This window comes from Zootoca vivipara, chromosome 1, assembly GCF_963506605.1.
Source record: "Zootoca vivipara chromosome 1, rZooViv1.1, whole genome shotgun sequence".
NCBI classification, from domain to species: domain Eukaryota; kingdom Metazoa; phylum Chordata; class Lepidosauria; order Squamata; family Lacertidae; genus Zootoca; species Zootoca vivipara.
In genome coordinates this window covers 84,076,856-84,099,178 of record NC_083276.1, presented here as the reverse complement: position 1 = coordinate 84,099,178, position 22,323 = coordinate 84,076,856, and the positions used below count along the sequence as shown (strand labels likewise).

Here is a 22,323-nt window from a genome sequence, read left to right as displayed (position 1 = left end):
AGCCCGCCTTAGGTTTTCTGAACCGTTGATTGAAAGAAGGTGCGGCGAGAGCGGGCGGGGGGTCCGCGAGCCCAGCTGTCCCGCGTGAGCCAGGCAAACTTCCGCTGCTGCAGCTTGTGATGCTGCTGCAGGGAGGGAACTGGAGCGCAACCCGTTCTCAAAGCTGGAGAGAAGAAGCGAGCAGCGGAAAGTGTCGCCTGCGGTGCAAAGCTGGATTTATGCTTGCAGCAGAATAAGTGGCAAAGTCCTGAATGGGTTGCTGCACTTCCGGCTGCTACTAGAGGTGGAGGCCTCGCGGGGCTCCCAGACCTCGGAGGCGTGCAGTTTTGTGTAGTTTACTTTTTGTTATATCTTGTGAATTTCTAACAATATTTTCTCAAAGCTCAAACTTACAAAAACTTGCATACGCTCAACAGTGTTTGCAAAAGAGACTTGTTGGCTTGGCAACCATATCAACTGAGCATGCCCAAGCATCACTTGACCTGAAAGATTTGGTGGCAAAATTTGCAAAGGAGTGGGATTTTGATGTGCCTGAGACTGAAACTTTTAAGAGACTTAAAATTTAACATCACTCTTCACAAGATCGTTCAAAATGATTTGTGTGGCAAAACATTTGAGAAAAAATAATGAAACATATTATTATTGCAATTTAAAATAAATAACAGTTTCAAGTTTTGTGTTTTTCATTTTTCCCCACAATACATTATCCATTTTCGCGGGTGCAAAATAGCACTGCATAGCAAACAAAATAAGGCCCTGTCCCCATGCAAGCAGAAAACTAGTGGAGCAGGGAGGCACCTTTTGTGCTAGTTACAGGGTTGCAGCCTACTGTTGTTGTTTAGTCGTGTCCGACTCTTCGTGACCCCATGGACCAGAGCACGCCAGGCACTCCTGTCTTGCACTGCCTCCCGCAGTTTGGTCAGACTCATGTTGGTGGCTTCGAGAACACTCTCCAACCATGTCGTCCCCTTGTGCCCTCAATCTTTCCCAACATCAGGGTCTTTTCCAGGGAGTCTTCTCTTCTCATGAGGTGGCCAAAGTATTGGAGCCTCAGCTTCAGGATCTGTCCTTCCAGTGAGCACTCGGGGCTGATTTCCTTAAGAATGGATAGGTTTGATCTTCTTGAAGTCCATGGGACTCTCAAGAATCTCCTCCAGCACCATAATTCAAAAGCATCAATTCATGTTGATGTGTATATAAAACCAATAAAAATCATTTTAAAAAAACACAAAAGCATCAATTCTTTGGCGATCAGCCTTCTTTATGGTCCAGCTCTCACTTCCATACATCACTACTAGGAAAACCATAGCTTGAACTATATGGACCTTTGTCAGCAAGGTGATGTCTCTGCTTTTTAAGATGCTGTCTAGGTTTGTCATTGCTTTTCTCCCAAGAAGCAGGCCTCTTAATTTAGTGACTGCTGTCACCATCTGCAGTAATCATGGAACCCAAGAAAGTAAAATCTCTCACTGCCTCCATTTCTTCCCCTTCTATTTGCCAGGAGGTGCTGGGACCAGTGGCCATGACCTTAGGTTTTTTTTATGTTGAGCTTCAGACCATATTTTGCATTCTCCTCTTTCACCCTCATTAAAAGGTTCTTTAATTCCTCCTCACTTTCTGCCATCAAGGTTGTGTCATCTGCATATCTGAGGTTGTTGATATTTCTTCTGGCAATCTTAATTCCGGTTTGGGATTCATCCAGTCCAGCCTTTCGCATGATGAATTCTGCATATAAGTTAAATAAGCAGGGAGACAATATACAGCCTTGTCGTACTCCTTTCCCAATTTTGAACCAATCAGTTGTTCCATATCCAGTTCTAACTAGCTTCTTGTCCCACATAGAGATTTCTCAGAAGACAGATGAGGTGATCAGGCCTACTAGCCTACTAGTTACACTCTACAGACAGGAGTTTATTTGTATACGGGGCAGGATTCAAATGCAGTCATTTCAGGGTCAGCCCAATAGGTGAAAGGCAAAATGGTGCCCGCTGCCCATACGGAAGCATGCAAGCCTGGCAGCAGAATCTTACTTCAACAACTAGGGATTAGGTCCTCTGCTGTATCTAAGCCAGTTTAGAGAGGACAGGAGGGGTAGTACTGAAGCATCTGTCATCCAACAAAGGGGAATAGATGGGAGACCTGAGAGGAACAGCCAGGGAGCTGCCATTGTTGCCCCCTGCCCAGCCCCAGCTGTTCACCTTAGTTTGCCTAATCTTAGGGCTGGCTTTGTTTACATCATATCACAACAGGTCTTTACTACCATATTCTGGTGTATGTATAGATTAGACCTTATACATGTTGGGGAAGCCAGTTCACATACTGTGGGCTCCTCCAGACAACCTGTTTATTTAGCATTTGTCCTGATTTGCTTGTAGAGTTTTTATTCGCCTTCTTGTTAGCCATTACCCTCTCTTCAGTGCATTTCCATGTCACCTTCCAAACTGCAAAGTCTTAATTCTTTTTTTAAGTGGATTTGTTGCACTAGGGCAATGGAGCCCATGTGGGGGGGGCAGCTGCCCCCCTAAATCAAGTAAATAAATAAAAATACTTAACTGACCAATTGCATGGCAGATAACCTGGTTCTCCCACCCCAACAAAAAGCCTGCCCCCCTAAAATAAATCCTGGTAATCCCATGATGGAGCCCTTCAATGGACCAGCAAATCTAAAGTTCAAGCATACACTTGTATCCCACCCACAAAATAGTGACAGTCAGGAGGCATCCCTTGTGGCACACTTTGTGGCATGAAAAGTTACAGGATTTTAGCAGGAAACTACATGATGGCCAAAACATTTTGCAGGCACAAATTGTTATGAAAGCATGATTGTGTATAATCGCCCCAGAAGATCACGAGCATAAAGAATGATGAATGCTTAATAAAAATGATGCCTGAAGGGGGCTCGTCATTTAAGGAACAACTTTCAAGGAAGGTGATCTCACAGCTTGTACTCGTCAGGAAACTAATTTCATTAGCCTAAATCTGATGCACTTAATTTGACTCACTTGCAGCTTGTTTTGAAAATGAACTCAGCTGCAGAAGAAAATAATATGGCCTGTAGGTAAAATGATTTTGTTGAGCCAAGGCAGATAGGATCAAGCTATCTAGCATTCCCATTTTAGTGTTTTTCTTACCAGTGCACAGAGCCTTATTTTTGGCTTTGTATAATTTTTATCATGGTCATTACAATGCTCAAAATTATTCATGCATTAATCCATTAATTACTTTTGATTAAAAACTAATTCTTCACCTCATTTACAGCTGCTTCCGTTGTGTCACCTGAAAGTTAGCTGCAAAGTCTATTTATTTTATCTAGTCATTAATGAATATATTCAGGGTTGTGACATCTAGGGCACTCTTCTCAGCTCCAATTTTGAACTTGATTTATTGTTGCATTTAAACCCTACTTAAAAGCAATTGGCTTTTCATTACAGAGCCTCAGCTAAAACCATGTAACATGCACACACAATATATATATATATCTACAGTATTACTTTTACATTTTTCATTTAAAACCCTAGTATCAGAACATGTGATCCAAGTACCTTCCATATCATTTTTCAGAGGGATTGCAGGGTTGCACAACTTTAGGCAGATCCACACCATCCACTTAGAGCAGAGCTTTTCAAACATTTCATGTCGGTGACATACTTTTTAGACATGCATCATTTCATGACACAGTAATTCAGTTTTACTAGCAAACCAAAGGTTAAACTAACCCTTTCCTGCCCCGGGAGGAGTGCGGAGAGCATTCGTACCACCACTGCAGCCAACACACTAACGTGTCATGACACACACTTCGGAAAGCTCTAATTTAGAATATATCCAACTGACATTTAAATCACATGGCACCCCCCAAAGAATCCAGGAAGCTGTACTTTTCCTCACAAAGTTACAATTCCCAGAATCCTTTACAAACTACAGTTCCCAGGATTCTTTGGGGGGAAATCATGTCCTTTAAATATGTGTTGGATATGCTTTAAATGTACAACAAACAAACACAAAGCTATAACTGCCAGGTGGAAAAGAGCACAGGGTTACTGCAGCTTTAACAGCCACACAGAAGAAAGCATGCTATTAAGTGTACATTGCATGACAAGCAACACCTGCTGAAATTCCCTTTTCCACATAAGGTGGAGGAGCCCCATTATTTCCAGCTGGCCAGACTACATAAAAATTTTTTATTTTTATTCCCCTCCTACATCATCTTTACAGTGTGCCATCCCTAGAATCAGTATTAGCCTCAAGCCACTAGCATTTCATGTAGCAGGTCTTTAATGAATCAGACTGCAATCTTAAACACACTTAACTAGGAAACACACTTACTAGGGAGTAAGCTCCATTAGATGTAGTGGGACTTACTTCTGAGTAAACATGCATAGGATTGCACTATCACTCATTGACACACAAAGGCTATCTATTCTATACCCAAATAACACCACCCCAAAAACCCTCTCTTTTACACACACACACCTTCAAGCACATTATATTAAAGTTTCATTAGAATCCAAAAACAATTCTGAGTCTGATATTCATTTAGCCTTATTATTTTTCTCAGACTCACAAAACTGGTTTAATGTGAAAAGCCTGGTGTTTTGCTTTAGAACTCGCACACAGCCTTGCATTTGAGCTGTTGTGTGGTAGGCATAGGCAACAAGTAACTGCAAGCAGGCAAAGGTTTGGGCTGGTGGAGAAGGGGTACCCCATCCCTTTTCTGATGCCAGCAGAGAAACCAAGTGGGCTGCTGCATGGGGATAGAAGCCCCACCACCATCTTTGTGAGCAGCATATAAATGCAGCAGGCTGCTGGAGAAGGGACCAAGCTCATTGTCCTTCATCTGCCAACCTTCACAGGCAAGTAAACAGACCACCCTGTCTCCTTTGCAGACTAGTAACTTTTATGGTGCTAGAGGACTAGTAACTTTTGAATTATGGTGCTGGAGGAGACTCTTGAGAGTCCCATGGACTGCAAGAAGATCAAACCTAACCATTCTGAAGGAAATCAGCCCTGAGTGCTCACTGGAAGGACAGATCGTGAAGCTGAGGCTCCAATACTTTGGCCACCTCATGAGAAGAGAAGAAATAGAATCCTTGGAAAAGACCCAGATGTTGGAAAAGATTGAGGGCACAAGGAGAAGGGGACGGCAGAGGAGGAGATGGTTGGACAGTGTTCTTGAAGCTACGAACATGAGTTTGACCAAACTGCGGGAGGCAGTGCAAGACAGGAGTGCCTGGCGTGCTATGGTCCATGGGGTCATGAAGAGTCGGACACGACTAAACGACTAAACAACAACAACAAAACTTTTATGGGCTTATTTTCAGGGTGGTTGTAACTACGGTATGTATACTTTGCAGCTATGGTGGGCAAAGATAATAGCATTTATTCCTTTGCTATTAATTGGCTTTCTCTCAGGCCACTTACCCTTGACCTCCCCCCCAAAAAATTCCTTTGATATATGTATACTTGGTGTTTACTGCACTTGGATTTGTGCCGTATACTTCAAAGAGGCAGGCTGGTCTGAGCTGAAACTCAGTAGGCCTTGTGCTTTAAGGCAGCAGGAATATGACTAAGAAAGGTTTAGTGCATCAGCTGCTTATCCCCATCCAGATAAGTGTAAAGCTGGTGACAGGCTAAGAAGACTGCTTTACAGGCCAGAGCGACTGGGATTAGGGTTCTGATGCCCAGACAATAAAAAATAAATTTAAAAAAATGGTCTGATGTGCTGACAATACATGGGTGACATCACCAAGTCTTATACAACCACATAACCTTTAGAGGTGGATATGCATCCATATGCATTCCTGCTTGACTATATTACTAAGAAGACCTTTAAATAAAGGTTTCTCTAGGCTACAGGCCAGAGCTAATCACCTGGCACAGCAGAGGAGGATCTAAACTGTCTTAGCTGCTAAAGGCTGAGAGTGGGAAGGGAGGAGATGGCAGTAGGAGCAGCAGTGCCTCATCATCATTCCCACACATCCTCCTCCTTCTCATGACACAGGGAGCTCAGCAGATGGTAAGTGGGATTCAGCCTTGAGCAGTTTCAATGACGTGCCTAAGCCAGTGGAATGACTGACCTCTGGGGTTCAGGGATATCTGGCTTCCCTGCCAAGCTCATATCCCTCCTCCTGTAATCCAAATGCAACTGATTTGGCTACTGTCCTACATGTGAGGGGCAGCATATAAAAATCCAGCCCTGCAGTTCCTGGACCACATGGCAACGAGAGCTAGAGATTTCTGTGCATATGGTCAGGCCACATTAAGAGTTTAAGCTACGGGTCCCCAGATGTTTTTGGACTACAACTCCCATCATTCCTAGTTACAAGACTAGTGGTCAGGGTGATGGGAGTTGTAGCCCAATAGCATGTATATTGTAATAGATATTTGCAGCAGCAATGTGTATTTTGGAACTCCCTCCCTATCAACATTAAGGAAGTGCCATCAACTGCTCCTTGGGACACCTGCTGGAAACTTTTGTGTTTCAGCAGAGATATCCAGACACATCATTTGGTGTTAGCTGTTCTTAAATTCACTTCAAATGTTTTATTGTATTTTATCCATGGTGGTAGGAATGCAGGCCCACAGACAAAAGTGGATGGAGCAATGGAAGTGATTCTTAACTTTCTTCAGCAGGGTTACATTCCAAAAAAAGCAAGTGTGAGATGTCTCTACACACCCCAACCCCCATCTTTTCCTCTTCCAAACAAACAAGTAAGTGTAGAACCACACACAAAGAGGCATTATCAGACAGAGTTCAAATACCCATTCAAACTGGAGGGGGGCACAGAGCAGGGCTGATGAGGGGGTATGGCCTTAGGAGAGCCTTAGACCTGAGGCAAGTCAAGGCAGAGACTCCAAGGTGGTGGGGCTGCATTCACCCCAGACTCCAGTGGGGTGTCTCGGCACATAAAACATTATTTACATGGTGTGTCTCTGCAAGTAAAAACCTTTTCCTAGACAAAAAAACCAAAACAAAAGAATTCTTTTTTCTGAATGTTTTCTAACAGTTACCTGCAAGACTAAATGCAATGGAGTGTTTTTGTTTTTACATTACAGCAGGGCTGGGAAATGCACTGCACTGGAGCGGGAGCCATGCAAACAATACAGTTGCAATCCAGCCAGAGGTAGACCATCGAAGCCGCTGGAGCAATGCAGTTGGGGGCGGGGCAGAAGTGGACAGTCTCACAAGGTGCCATATGGCGAAGGAGCCAGCGTAGGCTGTCCGGCAAGCGGGATTGCACAGTGGTGGTGCACAAACATAGTACGGATGGCAGGTAGTGCGGAGCGCGGGGGCGGGGGAAAAAAACAAAATTCGAAGCGCGAGGCGGGGGGCGGGGAGGGGGGTAGAGAGATCCACCAAGGCGGCGATTGATGCAGTGCAATGACAATAGGGAAGCGCCAAGGGCCGGCCGACGCAACGCACTGGAAGCGGGGGGCGGGGGGGAATGAATGCCTAACAAGGGCATCTCCCGCCCGCGCTCCTTCGGAAAGGGAGCGGATAGGATCCTGTGGAGGAGGCTCTGCGGGTGTGCGTGCCTGTGTGACACACGCTCGCCTGTGCGGAGCCCCCGCTACCACCACCGCGCGCTCCAGGCCCTAAGCGGCGCGGGGGATGAGGAGGGTTGGGGGCGGACGGCGAGGGAGGAGCTGGAAGGGGAACGGAAGGAAGAAGCAGCGGCGGCGGCAGCAGCCTATTTGTTGTGTCCGTGGCGCGCGCCTGGCTGCATCCGCTCCAGGCAACCTTTCTCGGCCGTCGCGCGCGCGAGGACCGGCGGAGGGAGGGGGGCGGCCGAGGGAGAGGAGGAGAGGAGCTGGGCGCTGACGTCACGCGGAGCTGTCCCTCAGCACCGGGCCGAGCCGGGCGGGCTCTGGCGGGCCGGGTTCGAGGCCGGGCCGAGCAGGTAGGGGGAACCGCCACGGGAAAGAGGAGGAGAGGGTTGCTGGCTGGGTCTGCTGCTCCTTTGCAGCGCCCCTTGCCGGAGGAGGAAGGGAGACGGAAGGAAAGAGGGGGGGGGAGAGACGTCGCCGCCACCGCTCCTGGGTTGGGAAAAGGGAAGGAGGGCTCGATCGCGGAGAATTAAATGAACGGGATTGTTGGAGAAGGAGAGCAAAAAAGAAAAAAGGGGGGGGGAAGGCGGCGCTGAATGACTGGGAAGCGCACAAAGAGCGAGCTGGGCGCCTCGGCAGCGCTGGGTAAATGCCAGCGGGAGGAAAGCCATGGATGGTCGTGCCTCGCTGTCTCTCCTGCCCGGGGGCAGCAGGCAGTGGGAAGAAGTTGGAGAGGCAGCGGGGTTGAGTTCACGTGGACGCCCGTCACCCGCGCAGCCATGGCGAAGCAGCCCTGAAGGCCGCCGAGCGAGGGGAGAGATGGCCATGAAGCGGGTAGCAGACGGGTACTATTCCAGACTGTCCCTCACACATACCCAACAGGCTTCGCTCGTCCAGTGCTGCGGTGAGCTACACATCACACTTTAGCCAGGCTCAGGGATCATCAGCATTCCCTTACCCCGCTGGAAGGATAGTTCCAAAAAGTGTGTCTGCCTGAAGCTCCTATTACTTCTGGCTTGTGTTGCTTATATGTGATTCCCCGCAGGGAGAACAATAAAAGCCCAGCCTTCTATTTCTAGTTATTAATTAGCATAAACCTATGTCAACAAAGGCTGAGTTTAAAAGAAACAAAAGCAAAATCCTCGATTGGCTGGATAGAAACAATGCCTCCTGCTTCAAAAAGAGAACCATTGTATCCTAAGTCAAGATAGCTATCTGTAGGCATCTATGGGTCCACCAGCCCAGGATCCCCTGGGGACTCCCCTCTTTCCAAACAAAGGGAGTCTGGTGGGCTCCCCAGAAGTCTTTGCAGCTCTGTATCCTAGCAACTCTGCAGCTTCCCTTATACCGGTAGGATCTGCCAGTCCCAAACAAGAATGAAACCTGGTCCAGCTTGTACTAGTGGCAGGAACAAGCTGATAAGTAGAGGAGCAGGCTGAGGTGTAAATGGATGAACAAAGCCAGGTATGTGTCGGGCAGGCAGAGGAGAGAGATGGAATGCAGGCTGGTGGAGCTAATCTACACCAGCCACCATAATGCCAACACAGGAACTACTTCAGAAAAGTTGTGCTTCCTAGAGAGGGGTATGAGTGTGGCTACCTAATTTGGAGCTATCACTGCAGCATCACATTTTCCAGTCCTGCTTTCCATTTGAATTGATAGCAGTCAACATAGGGATTGGGTGTTTTCATCATACTCAATACTTGCAAAACAAAATAAGGAACCCTTTCAAGAAACACCTGCAAGTCCACGGTTGGATGGGCAAGCTTTGTGCTTGGGGATAGAAAAGGTCAGCATGTCTTGCTATGGAATGGGATGGAGTCTGTCAACCAGATTGCAGCATAGGGCTGGCACTGCATGGAGCCAGGCAATGTGAAGAGAGGGTATGGTACGATCATGTGATATTTGCAAGGAACAGGAAAGCATCAGGTTCTTGCAACCTGGCTATGCCCCAGTAAAGTGCATTTCTCCTTTGAACCTGCCCCAATGCCCCATGCTTGATATCCTTCAGACACTCTAGCTACAGGCACAAAACAGCTATCTTATGCTAGGGCCCTCCGTCGGCCACTGAGAGGAGCATAGACAGGAAGATCCTGAGCTAGTCCTTCTCTGGAATCAGAAACTCTTAGGTGCAGGCCACAGGCTCTGGGTAGGGTGTATTTATGTGTGTGTGTGATGCTTGCAGCTGACTTTTGTACCAAGTGTGGTTGATTTGGGTGCTTTCCAATACAAGTGTTACAAAAGCCTTTTTTAAAAAAAATCCTTCCTAGAACTTTATTGCCACCTCTGTGAAAACTCTGCACAGTGTTTCCTTATAGTGCAACTAGTGCAACTAGAAGTACCGGTACCTGCAGGACAGGGCCCTGTCCTGCAGATACTCCTCAAAGTACTACCACTCCCCTGGGTTACTCCCAGGTTAATAGGATTCTCTCATTAGGAGCTTTTCAGAAAGCTGTCACAGTAATCCCAGTGGCAGGAAGAGGATAAGGCGCCAAGGATTCCCTTCCTTATTGCACACAGATCCTATCAGAGTAGGTGTGCCTAACCCTAGCCCAGAAGAAAAGTTCCTAGCTAGTATAACATTGTGCTCTGGCACTTTCCCCTAAAATAAGAACAGCTTGGTTATTCTTGTTTATGCATCCTGCAGCAAAAGGTGAGGCAGTGTCTTCCTAGTCCTTCCACAACTATCCTTACCCCACTCCTACTGAGTAAGAATCCACAACATGCTCAGTCTCATGCCCTCCTCATAGTGTCTTCTGTTGGTATAGACCTGTCTTTCTTTCCTAAAACTTCACATGCAGAGTCTACATTGTCACAACCTTTTCTGATCATCTCCCTTGCTGAGAGAACCTAGGATTGCAGTATTGGGCACAGCTCCTTTGTGGAGTGACCTGGTTTCCAGGACTATCCCAGACATACTCCAATCAGGTTTCCAGGAAGTGGTATGAAGAAAGTTCCTCTGCCTCCCTATTCCTCTTCTCTATGAAATAATCAAGATTACATTTGTATGAAAAGGTCAGTCTCCTTGCTCTAGTTGAGGGCGAAAAGGTTGCGTAGGTTGATGTATCACATGAAGAGAGCCTGTAGGAAAGTGGGCACTCTTGCCCTCAATCACTGTGGAAGAGGATTCATCCAGTTCCTGGACTGCAGTTGAGCCAGTTGGCCTGGAACCCACAGCAGGGTCATGATTCTCCTCTAGCTGCCTTGTGGGTGGGGAGCAACACTCAAATATATTAAACACTAAAAAGTATCAAGATTTGAGTTTCCCGGCTCCCGCAGAGGAGAGGAAAGGACACATGCTGTGGTACCTGGTGTCAGCCTGGGCAGAACCTTGTTTGTTCAGATACACACTTCTTAACAGGGTTTATAGATCGAGAGCCACTCCTTACAGAACAGGTATCTGTGTCTGTATCAGAGCCACTTCTGGGCCCATAGCAGGCATTAGCTAGCTGTGAACTGCATTGGCCTTTCTTCCTCCCTAGGCAACAGGACCACGTGGAAAGAGGGAGATTAGAGTAACTGCCAGGGATTTGGTGCGGAGTGGGGGGGGGAGCTGGAAAGACTCTGCCACAGAGAAAAACAAATTGGAGCTTGTCTAGAGATAAACTGTTAAGGGCTGGATTTTCCACATTTAGGTTTGGAACGATTTTGGCAGATAGCTGCTGGCATGATGCCAAGTGTTGCTGTTTGGGAACAAGAGCATGACAGTTTGTTTGTGTCAACTCCATGGATCTGTGTGATTTTCAGAGATATAAACTAGGTGAGTGGTTTCTTTTGACTGAGTCTTGTTATGGTAGAAATGTGGAGGTTCACCAAGCTTCAACTATGCAAGCTTCCATGTTATACAGATATGACTAGTTCAACATCTTGCATATTGATATACCAACAAAAAGTTGGTTAGCATTGGACTAGATGATTCTCAGGAATCCCTTTCCCACTCTACAATTCTATGATTCTACTTTGCATTTTAGTAGCAATTTTTTTGCTCTGAGACCCACATGGTGGCAACACATTATTGATTTTAAAGTTGCTATCTCATGTGCACTTACTTGAATTAAATGGGCTTTCTAAGTAAACACTCATTAGAGTGGACCAGAATTCCAATCCAGGAGCAAAGTGCTCAACAAGAGATCCTGGCATAAACCATGTACACAAACCAAGCATTCTGCTCCCACTTTTCCTAAACCAGCTTACATGTTCAGTGGCAGCATACCTCTGAACACACTTTAAAAGAAGATTAGACAAATTCATGGAGGATAAGGCTATCAGTGGGTTATAGCCATGATGGCTATGTTTTTCCTCCACTGTTGGAGGCAGTATGCCTCTGAATATGTCACCAGGGAGCACAAATAAAGAGGGCACTGTTGTACTCAGGTACTGCTTGCAGGCTTCCCTGGGGCATTTGGTTGGCCACTGTGAGAACAGGATGCTGGAATTGATGGGCCTATGGTCTGATCCAGCAGGACTGCTCTTACATTCTTAAATGCTAAGAATAAACAACAGGAAAGGGCTGCTGCCCTCCAGTTCTGCTTTGGGGCTTCTTGCAAGCATTGGCTGGCCACAGGATGCTGGGATACTGTAGATGGAGCTTTGGTTTAATCCGCCATATGTCTTATGGTCTTACATTTTCAATTATATTTAGAAACTGTTTTTAATGACATGGACTACAGAAGTTTGTAGGAGGAACTACATTGGCCACAGTTGTGGGCCACCTAGGATGCCTGGATTACCTGGCTCAGTTACACTGTTTATCATGGACCATTCCTGATTGTGGGGCAGGTGAATGTATAGCAACCCCCCTACAGATCAGTCAGTTTCCCACTGATGTCACTTGATGGAAAATCCTACATGGCACCTGGGATTCTGAAGATGTTGGGAATGAGCCCAGCACACCCCTAATTTAAATCCCAATGTGTGGCTATTAACTCCGCATTTGTTAAGAGCCTGCCTCAATTTTGCCCATTTCACTACTGTCAGGCAGCCCTCTGTTTTCTGCAGGGACAAGTGTGAAAGCAACTTTCTGTTAGTTTTGATTATCACTTCCCTTTGAATGGTATACAGTATTTACTTTGCATCTCTTGATCCAGCTTGTCTGAATACTGTGTGACATGATTCATTGATCATGGGGTGGTGATCAACCAGATAGTGATGATACAGGGGGAATACAGATGGCTGTGTAACAATTTGCCTTGCCAGTCATCTGTGATCTTCTACCAGGGGGTGAGGAGGGTCCATTATTCCCATTGCTTCCCTAGATTTCTGACAGGGAATGGATGTGGGGGGAGTTGTCTTCATTGCTAGCATAAGAACATAATAGTCCTGCTGGATCAGGTCAATGGCCCATCTGGTCTAGCATCCTGTTCTCACTGTGGCTGATCAGACGCCCATGGAAAGTCCACAAACAGGAGCTGGCTACAATAGTACCTTCCCCACTTGCGATTCCCAGTGACTGGGATTCAAAGGCATATTGTCTCCGACACTGGAGACATAACATGAAGCCAGAAGCCACTGATATCTTCCATGGATCTGTCTAATACCCTTTTAAAGCCTATAGCAGGACGTTATGGATGACCAGCTTGTCAAATGGTTACATGCCTACCGTAGTAAAGCTTCCATTGGCAAATGACTGGCTACGTTCTCCATACAGTGGGCAGCTTTGACTTGAGGTGACAACAGAAATTGAAGTTGCTTTGTCTCTGTGTGTTGAGCTGTGGAGGGGGAAAGTCCAAAGTTCTTAGTGTCAGCCGTTCTCGGTGTAACCCACATACCTAGAAGATTTACTTGCTGACATCAAATATTGTATATGTTGTTGTTGTTGTTTGAATGAAAGTAAACCTTAGATCCTCCTAAGAATAAGAACTGGGTTAGCACAGTCCTCCTCAGGCAGTGCCATTCTCTGGATCTGTAGCTCCCTTTCCATGTCACAAGGGTCACCAGCTCCTGCCAAGCCAGGAGCCACTTGGGAGTGGGAAGCGCTAGGATGAGCTGTTCTGTCCTGTGACACAAGTTGTGTCTGTGGTTGCACTAATAGTGTGTGCATCGTAGCCCCTTTTTTATCTCTGCCAATGGTAATGTGGGGGTTTCAGAGGATGTTTGAGGGCTATCAAGTGTCTGGGGAGCCAGCAGGGAGGACACATATTTGGAATAAGGGCCATTGACACACGGCTTTTTGGGGGGGGGCAGGGGGTTGCAGGTGGGATAAAAACTGAAGAGAATCGGGGGGGGGGGGTGAGAGAGAAGTAAAATCACATTCCAAGAGCGGGCGGGGCTTCGTGAGGAAAAAGCCGAGTTGCTGAAACAAAGCGAAAAAGATATAGCCGAGGAGAAGGCCGGCGTTTGGTAATTTCTCAGCATCCAATGGGGAAATGACTTGTTTTCCTTAGCAACAGAGAGTGCACCAATCCGTAGGCAGCATGCTTTCAGTACTAGCGGCCATTGGCGTTGGCGGCAGCGGGGAAGGGGGAATGGGAGACAGACAGACATGCAGACAGAGGCGGCGGGGAGAGGGGGACGCGCGCACATTGGGGTGAGATTTCCCAGGCTCCTGACCTGCTTGTGGTTAACATGGAAGTGCGGCGGAGAGGCCAAGCCGGTCTCCAGCCACGCTTTCATCAAGTCTCCTCACCATCCCCATGCCACTGAGCCGCTACCCTGCAAACACGGTTCTTCTGTGCTGGAGTGTGTGAAAGGGGGCATTAGCTACAATGCTTCCGAAAACCTTACCTGTCTGGAAGTGGGTCCAGAAACACCCCACCCCAAACCTCAGCTGCATCATTAGAGTGTCCTGCCCTGTCTTACTTGGGGGCTGCTGGAGTGGGGAGGGCTCGGCTCGTGCTGGACGGATCTGAGCACGTGTGAGCAAAAGAGAACGAACACAAAAGGCTTTTCTCTGTTGTGCCTGCCAGCCTGCAATCCATCAGAAATGAGGAAATGGGGAGGGGTTGGGGTGCGGACAGTGTTCTAGCCTACAACAGCACCCAGGGACTCTCTAATCCGCATTTGCAGCTGCTTTCCAAGGCTGAACATCGGAGGTAAAGGGGAAGGAAGATGCTTCAGCCGACTAAGCAGTCCTCCTTTGTCTTCAGAGCTGCTCTCAGCCAGCCATCCCGCACACAGGGTTAATGAAACTCAAATCTCTGGCAGATGCTTTCCCGAAGTGCTACATCTCCCTCTTTGGTGACTCATTCTCCTACCCCACAGGTTCTTTGAGGAAGAAGGTGGGGTGGGGGTGTTTTTGGAAGTGGGGGAGCATGTGCGTTGTTAAAAGTATCATCTGTTCTTTGCTCGGTTGCCGTGGAGACCATACGGTGGCGATTCTCTTTATAGCCACACACACACCCCACCGCCCCGCTTTTCCATTTTGGAAAGTTGTTGTCCTATCCCTTGCTCAGCGCCCTCCTCTTCCCCCCAGCATTGCTTTGATTCCATTCCCGACATGGAATATGCTGCTAAGCTCCCTGGCAGGCTGAGGCTGGGGTGACTCAGTGAGATTGGTACTCCTGGGACAGAGGTGGAGAAAGATCAACGGGAATCCTAGAGGCCCAGCTAGGATGCTTGGCCTGCTCTGCCCCTTGCATAATATATTGCCAACACTCAAACCATCTTTTTGCCTGCCAGGAATGACTAGTTGGACTTGGCTTGGGGCCCAGGGAGTTGGTGGGTGTTCCAATCTCTAATCTCGTCACTTTTTAAAAAAAACCTCATTGCAGCCTCCAGAAAAGTGGGAGTTGTTTCTTAATGAGTGGAACAGCCCTGCAGAGTGCGGAAGACATTATGCCTTCAGGTCTCACCTTTTTTGTCCCATCCGCCCTCAATTTCTCTCTCTCTCTCTCTCCACAGATGGAAACAATGCCATGAGACAGCATCCCCCGCAGGTGACGGGGAGGGAGTGGGGAGCCTGACATTGCCCCAGGAGACCCTGAAGAGCCATGACGTCAACGGTACAGACCCTGCGTTTCCCGCTGCTGCCGCACGTGCCAAACCAAGACGAGACATACAACTGTGAGGAGGAGATTGAGCGGCGCTACCAAGTGGTACCCTCGGTGGTCTGCGCCATGTGCTGCCTCTTTGGGATCATCTACTGCTTCTTTGGTGAGAGGGGGTTTGGGTGGGTCTGTTCTAGGTGCCTGGAGGACAGTTTGAGCTGAGGCATGGGGGCAAAGGAGATCAATTAACTCAATGCCCTTATGAGGCCCAGGGAGCCCATTCCACCCAAAACCAGCCCTGTGTCACAGTATGTCTGTAACAGGCATGAAGTGGGACTCATGCTCATGAAATACTCTCAGTAATAATCCGTTGAGCTTGCACTCAAAACTATGGGGGGCATTTTTGAATATGCATGTTTAGGATGAGGCTTCTAGGGAGATGGAAAAGGCAGGTTCCCAATTTTTGTAGCCTCCCGCTAGCTTGTTCTATTAGTCCTCCCCGTTCAACACCTAATGCACTAAACAAGTGAGGGGGTTGATTTATATTTTGATCATTATAATTTTGATATGCAATATGCTAACAGTTTGAATATTGGGGGGGTTGGGAAATAAACCTAATGTAATTCCAAGCTGTTCCAACAGCAGAGAGCTGTGTTAATGCTTTTGATTCTACAGAAGACACCCAAGTGGGTGCTTTAGCCTGCATGGGTCCTTGCCAGTCCATGTGACTTATAGGAACTAGTATTGGTTTTCCAGACTGCAGCAGCGTCCCAGGAGAAAAAGCTAGCACTGGCTTTCCCTGAGATACTGTTGTGCACCCACTTATGCATTAAACAGATCAGTTGGGAGTGTGGGGAATGTTCATGTAAGGCAGCATGCTCTTTGAAGCCCTGGATATTAGGACTCCCCAACCTCCACTAGATATCCCTTTGTGATATAAGCACAGAATATCTTTCTCTGTGTGTAAGTGTAGGGCATTCCGAAGGTATTCTGCATAAGCCTCCTAAGTCAGAGGCCAAGACTTTCAGTGCAGGTGGCTCAAAGGAATGTGGATAGCCTGTCCTGCTCAATCAAACAGATGGGCAACCCGTCCTGTGTCCCTGACTGCAGCAACAGCCGCTAGCAACCATTTCTTCCTTTCCTCAGGGTACCGATGCTTCAAGGCGGTGATGTTCCTGACAGGACTGATGTTTGGCTCCGTGATCATCTTCATGCTGTGCTACAAAGAGCGGGTGCTGGACACCCAGCTGAGTGTTGAGGCCTCCGTGGGCATTGGGCTGGGCATCGGGGTGCTCTGTGGGCTGGTGACCATGCTTGTGCGCAGTGTTGGGCTCTTCATGGTTGGGCTGCTGCTGGGGCTGCTGCTGGCGGTGGCTGCGCTGGTGGTGATGGAGCAGTTCTACCACCCACCTACTGTCTGGATCCCCATCGGTTTGCTGCTTGGCATGGGCATGCTGTGTGCGGTGCTCACCTTGCAGTGGCAGCGCCTCTTCACCACGCTCTCCACGGCTGTCTTCGGCAGTGCCGTCATGACCGCCACCGCCGACTACTTTGTCGAGCTCTTCCTGCTGCTGCAGTACGTCTACGAGCGCGTCAAGGTAGCTCCTGCCCGCCCCATCTGCTGGTACAGCTGGGTCATCTTGGGCACTTGGCCAGTCCTGGCATTGTTGGGCGTCCTGGTGCAGTGGAAAGTCACGGCAGAGGGATATTCCCACACGGAAGGTGAGTGCAGTGCAACAGGGTGGATAGGAAGGGGGGTGGACATTGGCGTAAAATTTGAACTGTCATCTTCACTTGCCTGTGGTTCTTCTTGCCAGAAGGAAAACCTTAGTGATTTCAGCCAGGAAGACAGGTTGTGTCCCAGCTGTGGTTATAAACTGGGAGCCATCTTGAAGTTCCCTTTTCCACAAATTTGGCTGAGGGAGAGGGGAAAAGACACACAAGTCTGCCCCCTAACAATTAAATTGAGGGTTATTTTTTTATCTTTTGTTAAGGATTTAGCAGAAATTAACCAATTAATGCTTTGAACCCTTATTCTGAGTTACAGAGGGTACATCTTTTCTCTGAGGGCTAAACTACATAATGCATCCAAAGAGATATACAGTAGTTGCAACAAGCCTGTTAGCAGGTGATGCCTTGTATGAAAAGCATGAATCATGCTCAGCCACCTTGAGACTCCTGCTGTAGTGAAAGGAGGCTAGTTCCCTTAGGTAGCAAATGCTGCTATATGTGCTGGCACCTCATTTATCTCAGTGGCAGCTCCCTGGAATAAAAATGGTTTGGAACTTTGCACCTTGAGGCTACAGGTGCATTCCCCAGTCACCACACCTAATACTTCATGTTGGCTCTGCCAATTATGAATTTACCTGGTTATGGGAGGTGGTATCTCAACTCTGCTTTTGGCTTTCACTTCATCCCACAGCAAAGCATTCCAGTAGTGGCATCTGCTTGGTACCTTGGGCCACCCCTTCTGACCACACTCCCTTCTCTTCTCTCTCCTGCCCCACCTCCCCACCCCACAGTGATTATCAGTCGGCAGCAGCGGCGTGTTCAGCTGATGCGGATCAAGCAACGAGAAGAGCGCAAGGAGAAAAAGAAGAAGAGGCGACCACACCCCCACCCACATGTGCAACACAAGGCCCACCCACCGGAGCCTGCCTACCGTCGCAAGCCTAATCCTGTGCGCCGATTTGATGGGGATGTGCTCTCCCCAGTGAGTCAATGCCAGTGCCCTCCTGCACAGGGCTAGGGGGTGGGGGTGGGACTGTATGTATTACACTGCAAAGAATCAAGCTCCCTAGGGGTAAAGACTGATGGGAGTCAACTTGCTCCCAGTTCTATTCCTCCAGGCTTTCCTGCTTTGTTTCCTTTGCTTTTGGATCATCAGTGACACACTTCCGCCTTAAGAGCCAGCCCTGTCAGTCATGCGTCCCACATTCAGAAACCCATCTGTATAGGACAGAAGTGTTTCTGCCTTCTGCACCCTTTGCTTCCCACACTCCATACGGACTATCTGTATGGAATTCCCATAGAGAGAGGAGCAGGGAAACAGTTCGGTGGGACTCCCAGCACTGTTGGCCACTCCCACCCACCCCATTGATGCCTCTATATGCAGGAAGCCCAGTGCGAGACAAGAACACCATGGCATAACATATATGGAGGGGAAATGGGTAGAGAAAATTTGTCCAAGTTCTGCTTTTTGCTCTACATTTGGCAGTTTCAGTTGGGAACCAAAAACAGAGCTCTGTGTCTCTTAACATTTTCTTTGTGTGTCTCTGGAAGTTCTCCTCAACCCATGGAGGATTCTCTGCCTAGTACAAATAGTGTTGTCAGGTGGTCCTTGGGGAGCTTTGCTAATTGATGTGGGGGAAAGGTAGTGACTTTCTCATGACATAGCAGAATAACAGGGTGATCTTTAAATGAAAGTGAACATGCTTAACTATGCCAGCCAATGCATACACCCAGTAAGTCTCTTATCAATTCATTCACAAAGTCTTCCCAAGTACAAATAGCTCAGGACAAGCTGTGCTCTGTTGTGGCACTCTTCCTGTACTAGGGTGTTGAGCTTTGTAGAAAACTAAGGTATTGTGATCTGTTCAAAATTGCAAGGTAACAGGGCTCTGGCAGTGTCCCAGTATGGCCAAGATGGAACGTGTGAATGGCAGACACGCATTCTTAAACTTTTATGGACAGGCACCATAGAATATTGAATGGCTGTCTGGGGCTTCAGGACATATGCAGATTATCTGTCTAATAATGCACATCTGCTGTTCACACTTTTACGGTTCACACCTCACTGTGAAGCAGCCCTTAGTTTTCCTGGTCACAGCACAGAGAGGCAAACCTCAGCCTCCCTACCAGTCATTTCCAGCAGGACCAGAAGCTCCTCCTACCCGTACCCCAGGAAGCACTATGAGCCCTTTCCAGTAGATGGGGGAGAAAATAAATCCTATTACATCTCAAGGCGTTGTGTGGAAGAACAGCTGGTTCTTGGTTACTTGCAAAGAGAGGGTGATATGGCAGCCATTAGGAAGGGCCTTGTCCCAGGAATTGAGGTAGGAAGAGGCTGGACCTGCCCAAAGCATTCAGGAGCAAGTCACAGGCAAGTCCTTCCACACAGGGAAGTTTCAATCACAGATGGGGGATGGAGGCAGCACCCTCATCTTCTGCTTTCCTCCTCCTTGTAGAGCTACATACAGAGCTTCCGGGAGCGGCAGACGGGATCCTCTCTCAACAGCCTTCTGGCCAACGCTCATGCCGCCATTGACATTGACTATGACTGTGGCTCCACCGTGCCCCTGACAACGGGCTCTGGCCCTGCAATGCGGGTATAGTGCAGCACCTCCCGCCAGGTCACAAGGACGCTGCCCTCTCATGGTCACACAGGTCAGGCCATGTGGGCTTAGCCTAGCGCCTGTGTTCCCGTGAGGACTTGCAGATACTCTTTGCTGGCATTCATAGACCTGGCCTGGACATGCAGTTGTAGCCCAGTTTCTCTCACACTGCAAGGATATGCGGAATTCTCCCCAGTGCAACTCTGGCTCCGGCTAAGCCGCCCTGCAACAAGGGGCAAGGAAAGCGTACATGAGCACGTGCTTGGGGCAAAGGGCTGAAGAGAGACCTGGTTGCTAACCCACCCGAGCCAGGACTGCAGAATGCAGTGAAGGGTGGAAAGGAAAGAGCCAATCGCCTGCATGAAAATGACAAGTAACTGTCAACATTCCCCACCCACCACTGTTGGAGTGACTCATAGATGGAGGGGCCAACGGGGTGTTCCTGTGCTGTTGTCTTGCCACACGATGGACCCACTCCTTGTCCTGGAGTTTTGTCTTTACCTGAACTGACCCCCTGCAAGGACTATTTCAGGGCACAAGTGGTAGGATTTGACTCAGTTCACTCTAGTCTGGCTGGGGCAGCCAGCTCAGGGAAATGGGGTCCTCTGTGCCCTGGGCCCCTTGCCCATACCAGTGCCTGGCATACTGTTTGAATGGGCAACTCAAGGAGGGAAGGGAGGAGGGAGGGGTGGGCATCTGGGCCACCTGGGCTGGGCTGTCTGACTGTTGAAGTGTGCAAGTGTGAGTGTGTGAGCGTGTGTGTGTGTGTGTGGTGGAGCTGGAGCAAGTATGGGGCATTCGGCTGGTATCCAGGCAATGAGCCTTTTCGATACCCCCCTCCTACTTCCCCTTCCCCCTGTTCCTCATTCTGGAGTGAGGGTCAGGATAGTCAGGGGACTGGGGGGGATCATCCATGTACATATTCTTGTTGCAGTTATTTGTATTAATTTATTATTGACAAAGAGCTGGGCCTGAAGAGCTCTGCTGGACCCTGGGTTGGGGGGCAGGGTCCTGCGGTCTTCTTATCTTTCCATTCAGGCCCATGCCTGGGGATGGGTGTCACCTTTTTTTACCCTACCTAGCCTCAAAGAGCTGGGGTGGGAGTGTCCCCCTGCACAGAAGCCTGTCAAAGTGTGGTGGTCCCCACATTTGGAGCTTGTCTCGTTACCTATCGTGTGGGAGGTGGGGGCTGTGAGTCTCTCAGTGTCTCCATCTTTAAGGGGACAGGAGCAGGGAAGATTCACCATCTGTTTCAGGATGGGAGCAAGAGAGGGTCCAGCATAGCTCAGAAAAGCCTCTCCTTCATGGAGAAACTGCATGTTTCTGTCACCAATCGCCACTGTTGTCACCACAGAAACCTTGCACTCTCGTTTTTCTTTGTTTTGTCCTCTCTTTCTCTTTCTCTTTGTATATGTGCCAAACGCTGCCGGGCTGCGGCTGCGCAAGTAAAAAAAAAAAAGCCTTTCAGAGTAGCCTCTCCATGAATGAAATGGGCCACAAGTGTTGGACTGCGGCACAAACACTACCACACATGCATGAGCTTGGATCTTGGATATGGGCATGCGGCAAGCCTGGACTGGGCACAGAAGGAGAATGAGGGTGAGGAATGGGGTCCACAACTTGAGGCAGCATGCGCAGCAGACCTTGAACCAGAAGAGATCCTGAGCCGCCACTTCTTTCTGCATGGCAGTAGCATGGCAAACAATGGGTCTGTGTACATGGTGGTGGTAGGGGGGCATGAGCAGAACCTTGTTTGGAGGAAAGAGACAAGAGGAACAGAGGTCCCACTTGCAGAAAATTGGTCCATCTAGCTCAGTACTGTCTGCACTGATTAGCAGCAGCTCTCCAGAGTTTCAGGCAGGAAGTTCTTTCAATCCTACTTGTGGACGCTAAAGCTTGAACCTGAGTCCATCTGCACATAGAGCAGATGCTCTACCACTAGGCCCTTTCCCTGTGCTGTGCTGGCTGGGACTGATGAGAGTTGTTGTCCAAAACATGGACGGCATTCTATTGGGGAAGGCTGCTCCAGAGCAGGGAGGCAAATGTTAAACCATAGTTTTAGTTACAACCCAGACCATCCCTTCTATGCACCCCCATCTGTGGGCTTTCTTCACAGCCCATGGCCATTCCTTCCTCGTCTTGGACTTCAGGTTTTCCCAGAGGGGTGGGGCTTAGAGATACATATGCACACACCTATCTATGCTGCCCATTGTATGCGCCCTGGCACAGGGCTCTTCCCACCTCTTTCATGAAGCCGGGTGTTGCCTCAGCCTCTCTTCTGCAATGGGGCATTGAGAGGAGGAAACAGCAGTTGCCTGTCACAGCAACACACCCACCTACTCGCCTGTGTTTTCTGGATACTGTGGGGGAGCTGTCTCTGCAGTTTAAAAAGCCTTACACTGGAGCGTGCTGAAGGGTGTGCTGAGGCACAGGTGGCACCTCACCATCCTTCTGCTTGTCTAGGCAACTGATGAGACCTCCCGCCCAGAAGAGCCATCTCACCTACCAAAGAGTACCAG

General features: G+C 48.5%; 1 protein-coding gene across 2 annotated transcripts; it reads left to right on the top strand.

Moving 5' to 3' along the window:
• Window positions 1–7,184: 7,184 nt before the first annotated feature.
• TMEM198 (transmembrane protein 198) lies at window positions 7,185–22,288 on the top strand. Of its 2 annotated transcripts, none has more exons than XM_035126660.2 (5): window positions 7,185–7,271; window positions 15,385–15,636; window positions 16,617–17,192; window positions 17,993–18,183; window positions 19,658–22,288. In XM_035126660.2, exons 2-5 carry the CDS (start codon window positions 15,474–15,476, stop codon window positions 19,802–19,804), a joined length of 1,077 nt encoding a protein of 358 aa, XP_034982551.1. In that variant the 5' UTR covers window positions 7,185–7,271; window positions 15,385–15,473; the 3' UTR covers window positions 19,805–22,288. The 2 variants fall into 2 exon arrangements, with proteins under 2 accessions (XP_034982551.1, XP_034982542.1); XM_035126651.2 differs by lacking the exon at window positions 7,185–7,271 and adding an exon at window positions 7,521–7,898.
• The last annotated feature ends 35 nt before the right edge of the window (window positions 22,289–22,323 follow it).

Bases quoted from the DNA above. Each gene is read 5' to 3' on its own strand.
- TMEM198 (XM_035126660.2), top strand. From the start codon at position 15,474: ATGACGTCAACGGTACAGACCCTGCGTTTCCCGCTGCTGCCGCACGTG. The intron at 15,637-16,616 runs GTGAGAGGGGGT...TCCTTTCCTCAG, and splicing joins GATCATCTACTGCTTCTTTG to GGTACCGATGCTTCAAGGCG. The intron at 18,184-19,657 runs GTGAGTCAATGC...TCCTCCTTGTAG, and splicing joins ATGGGGATGTGCTCTCCCCA to AGCTACATACAGAGCTTCCG.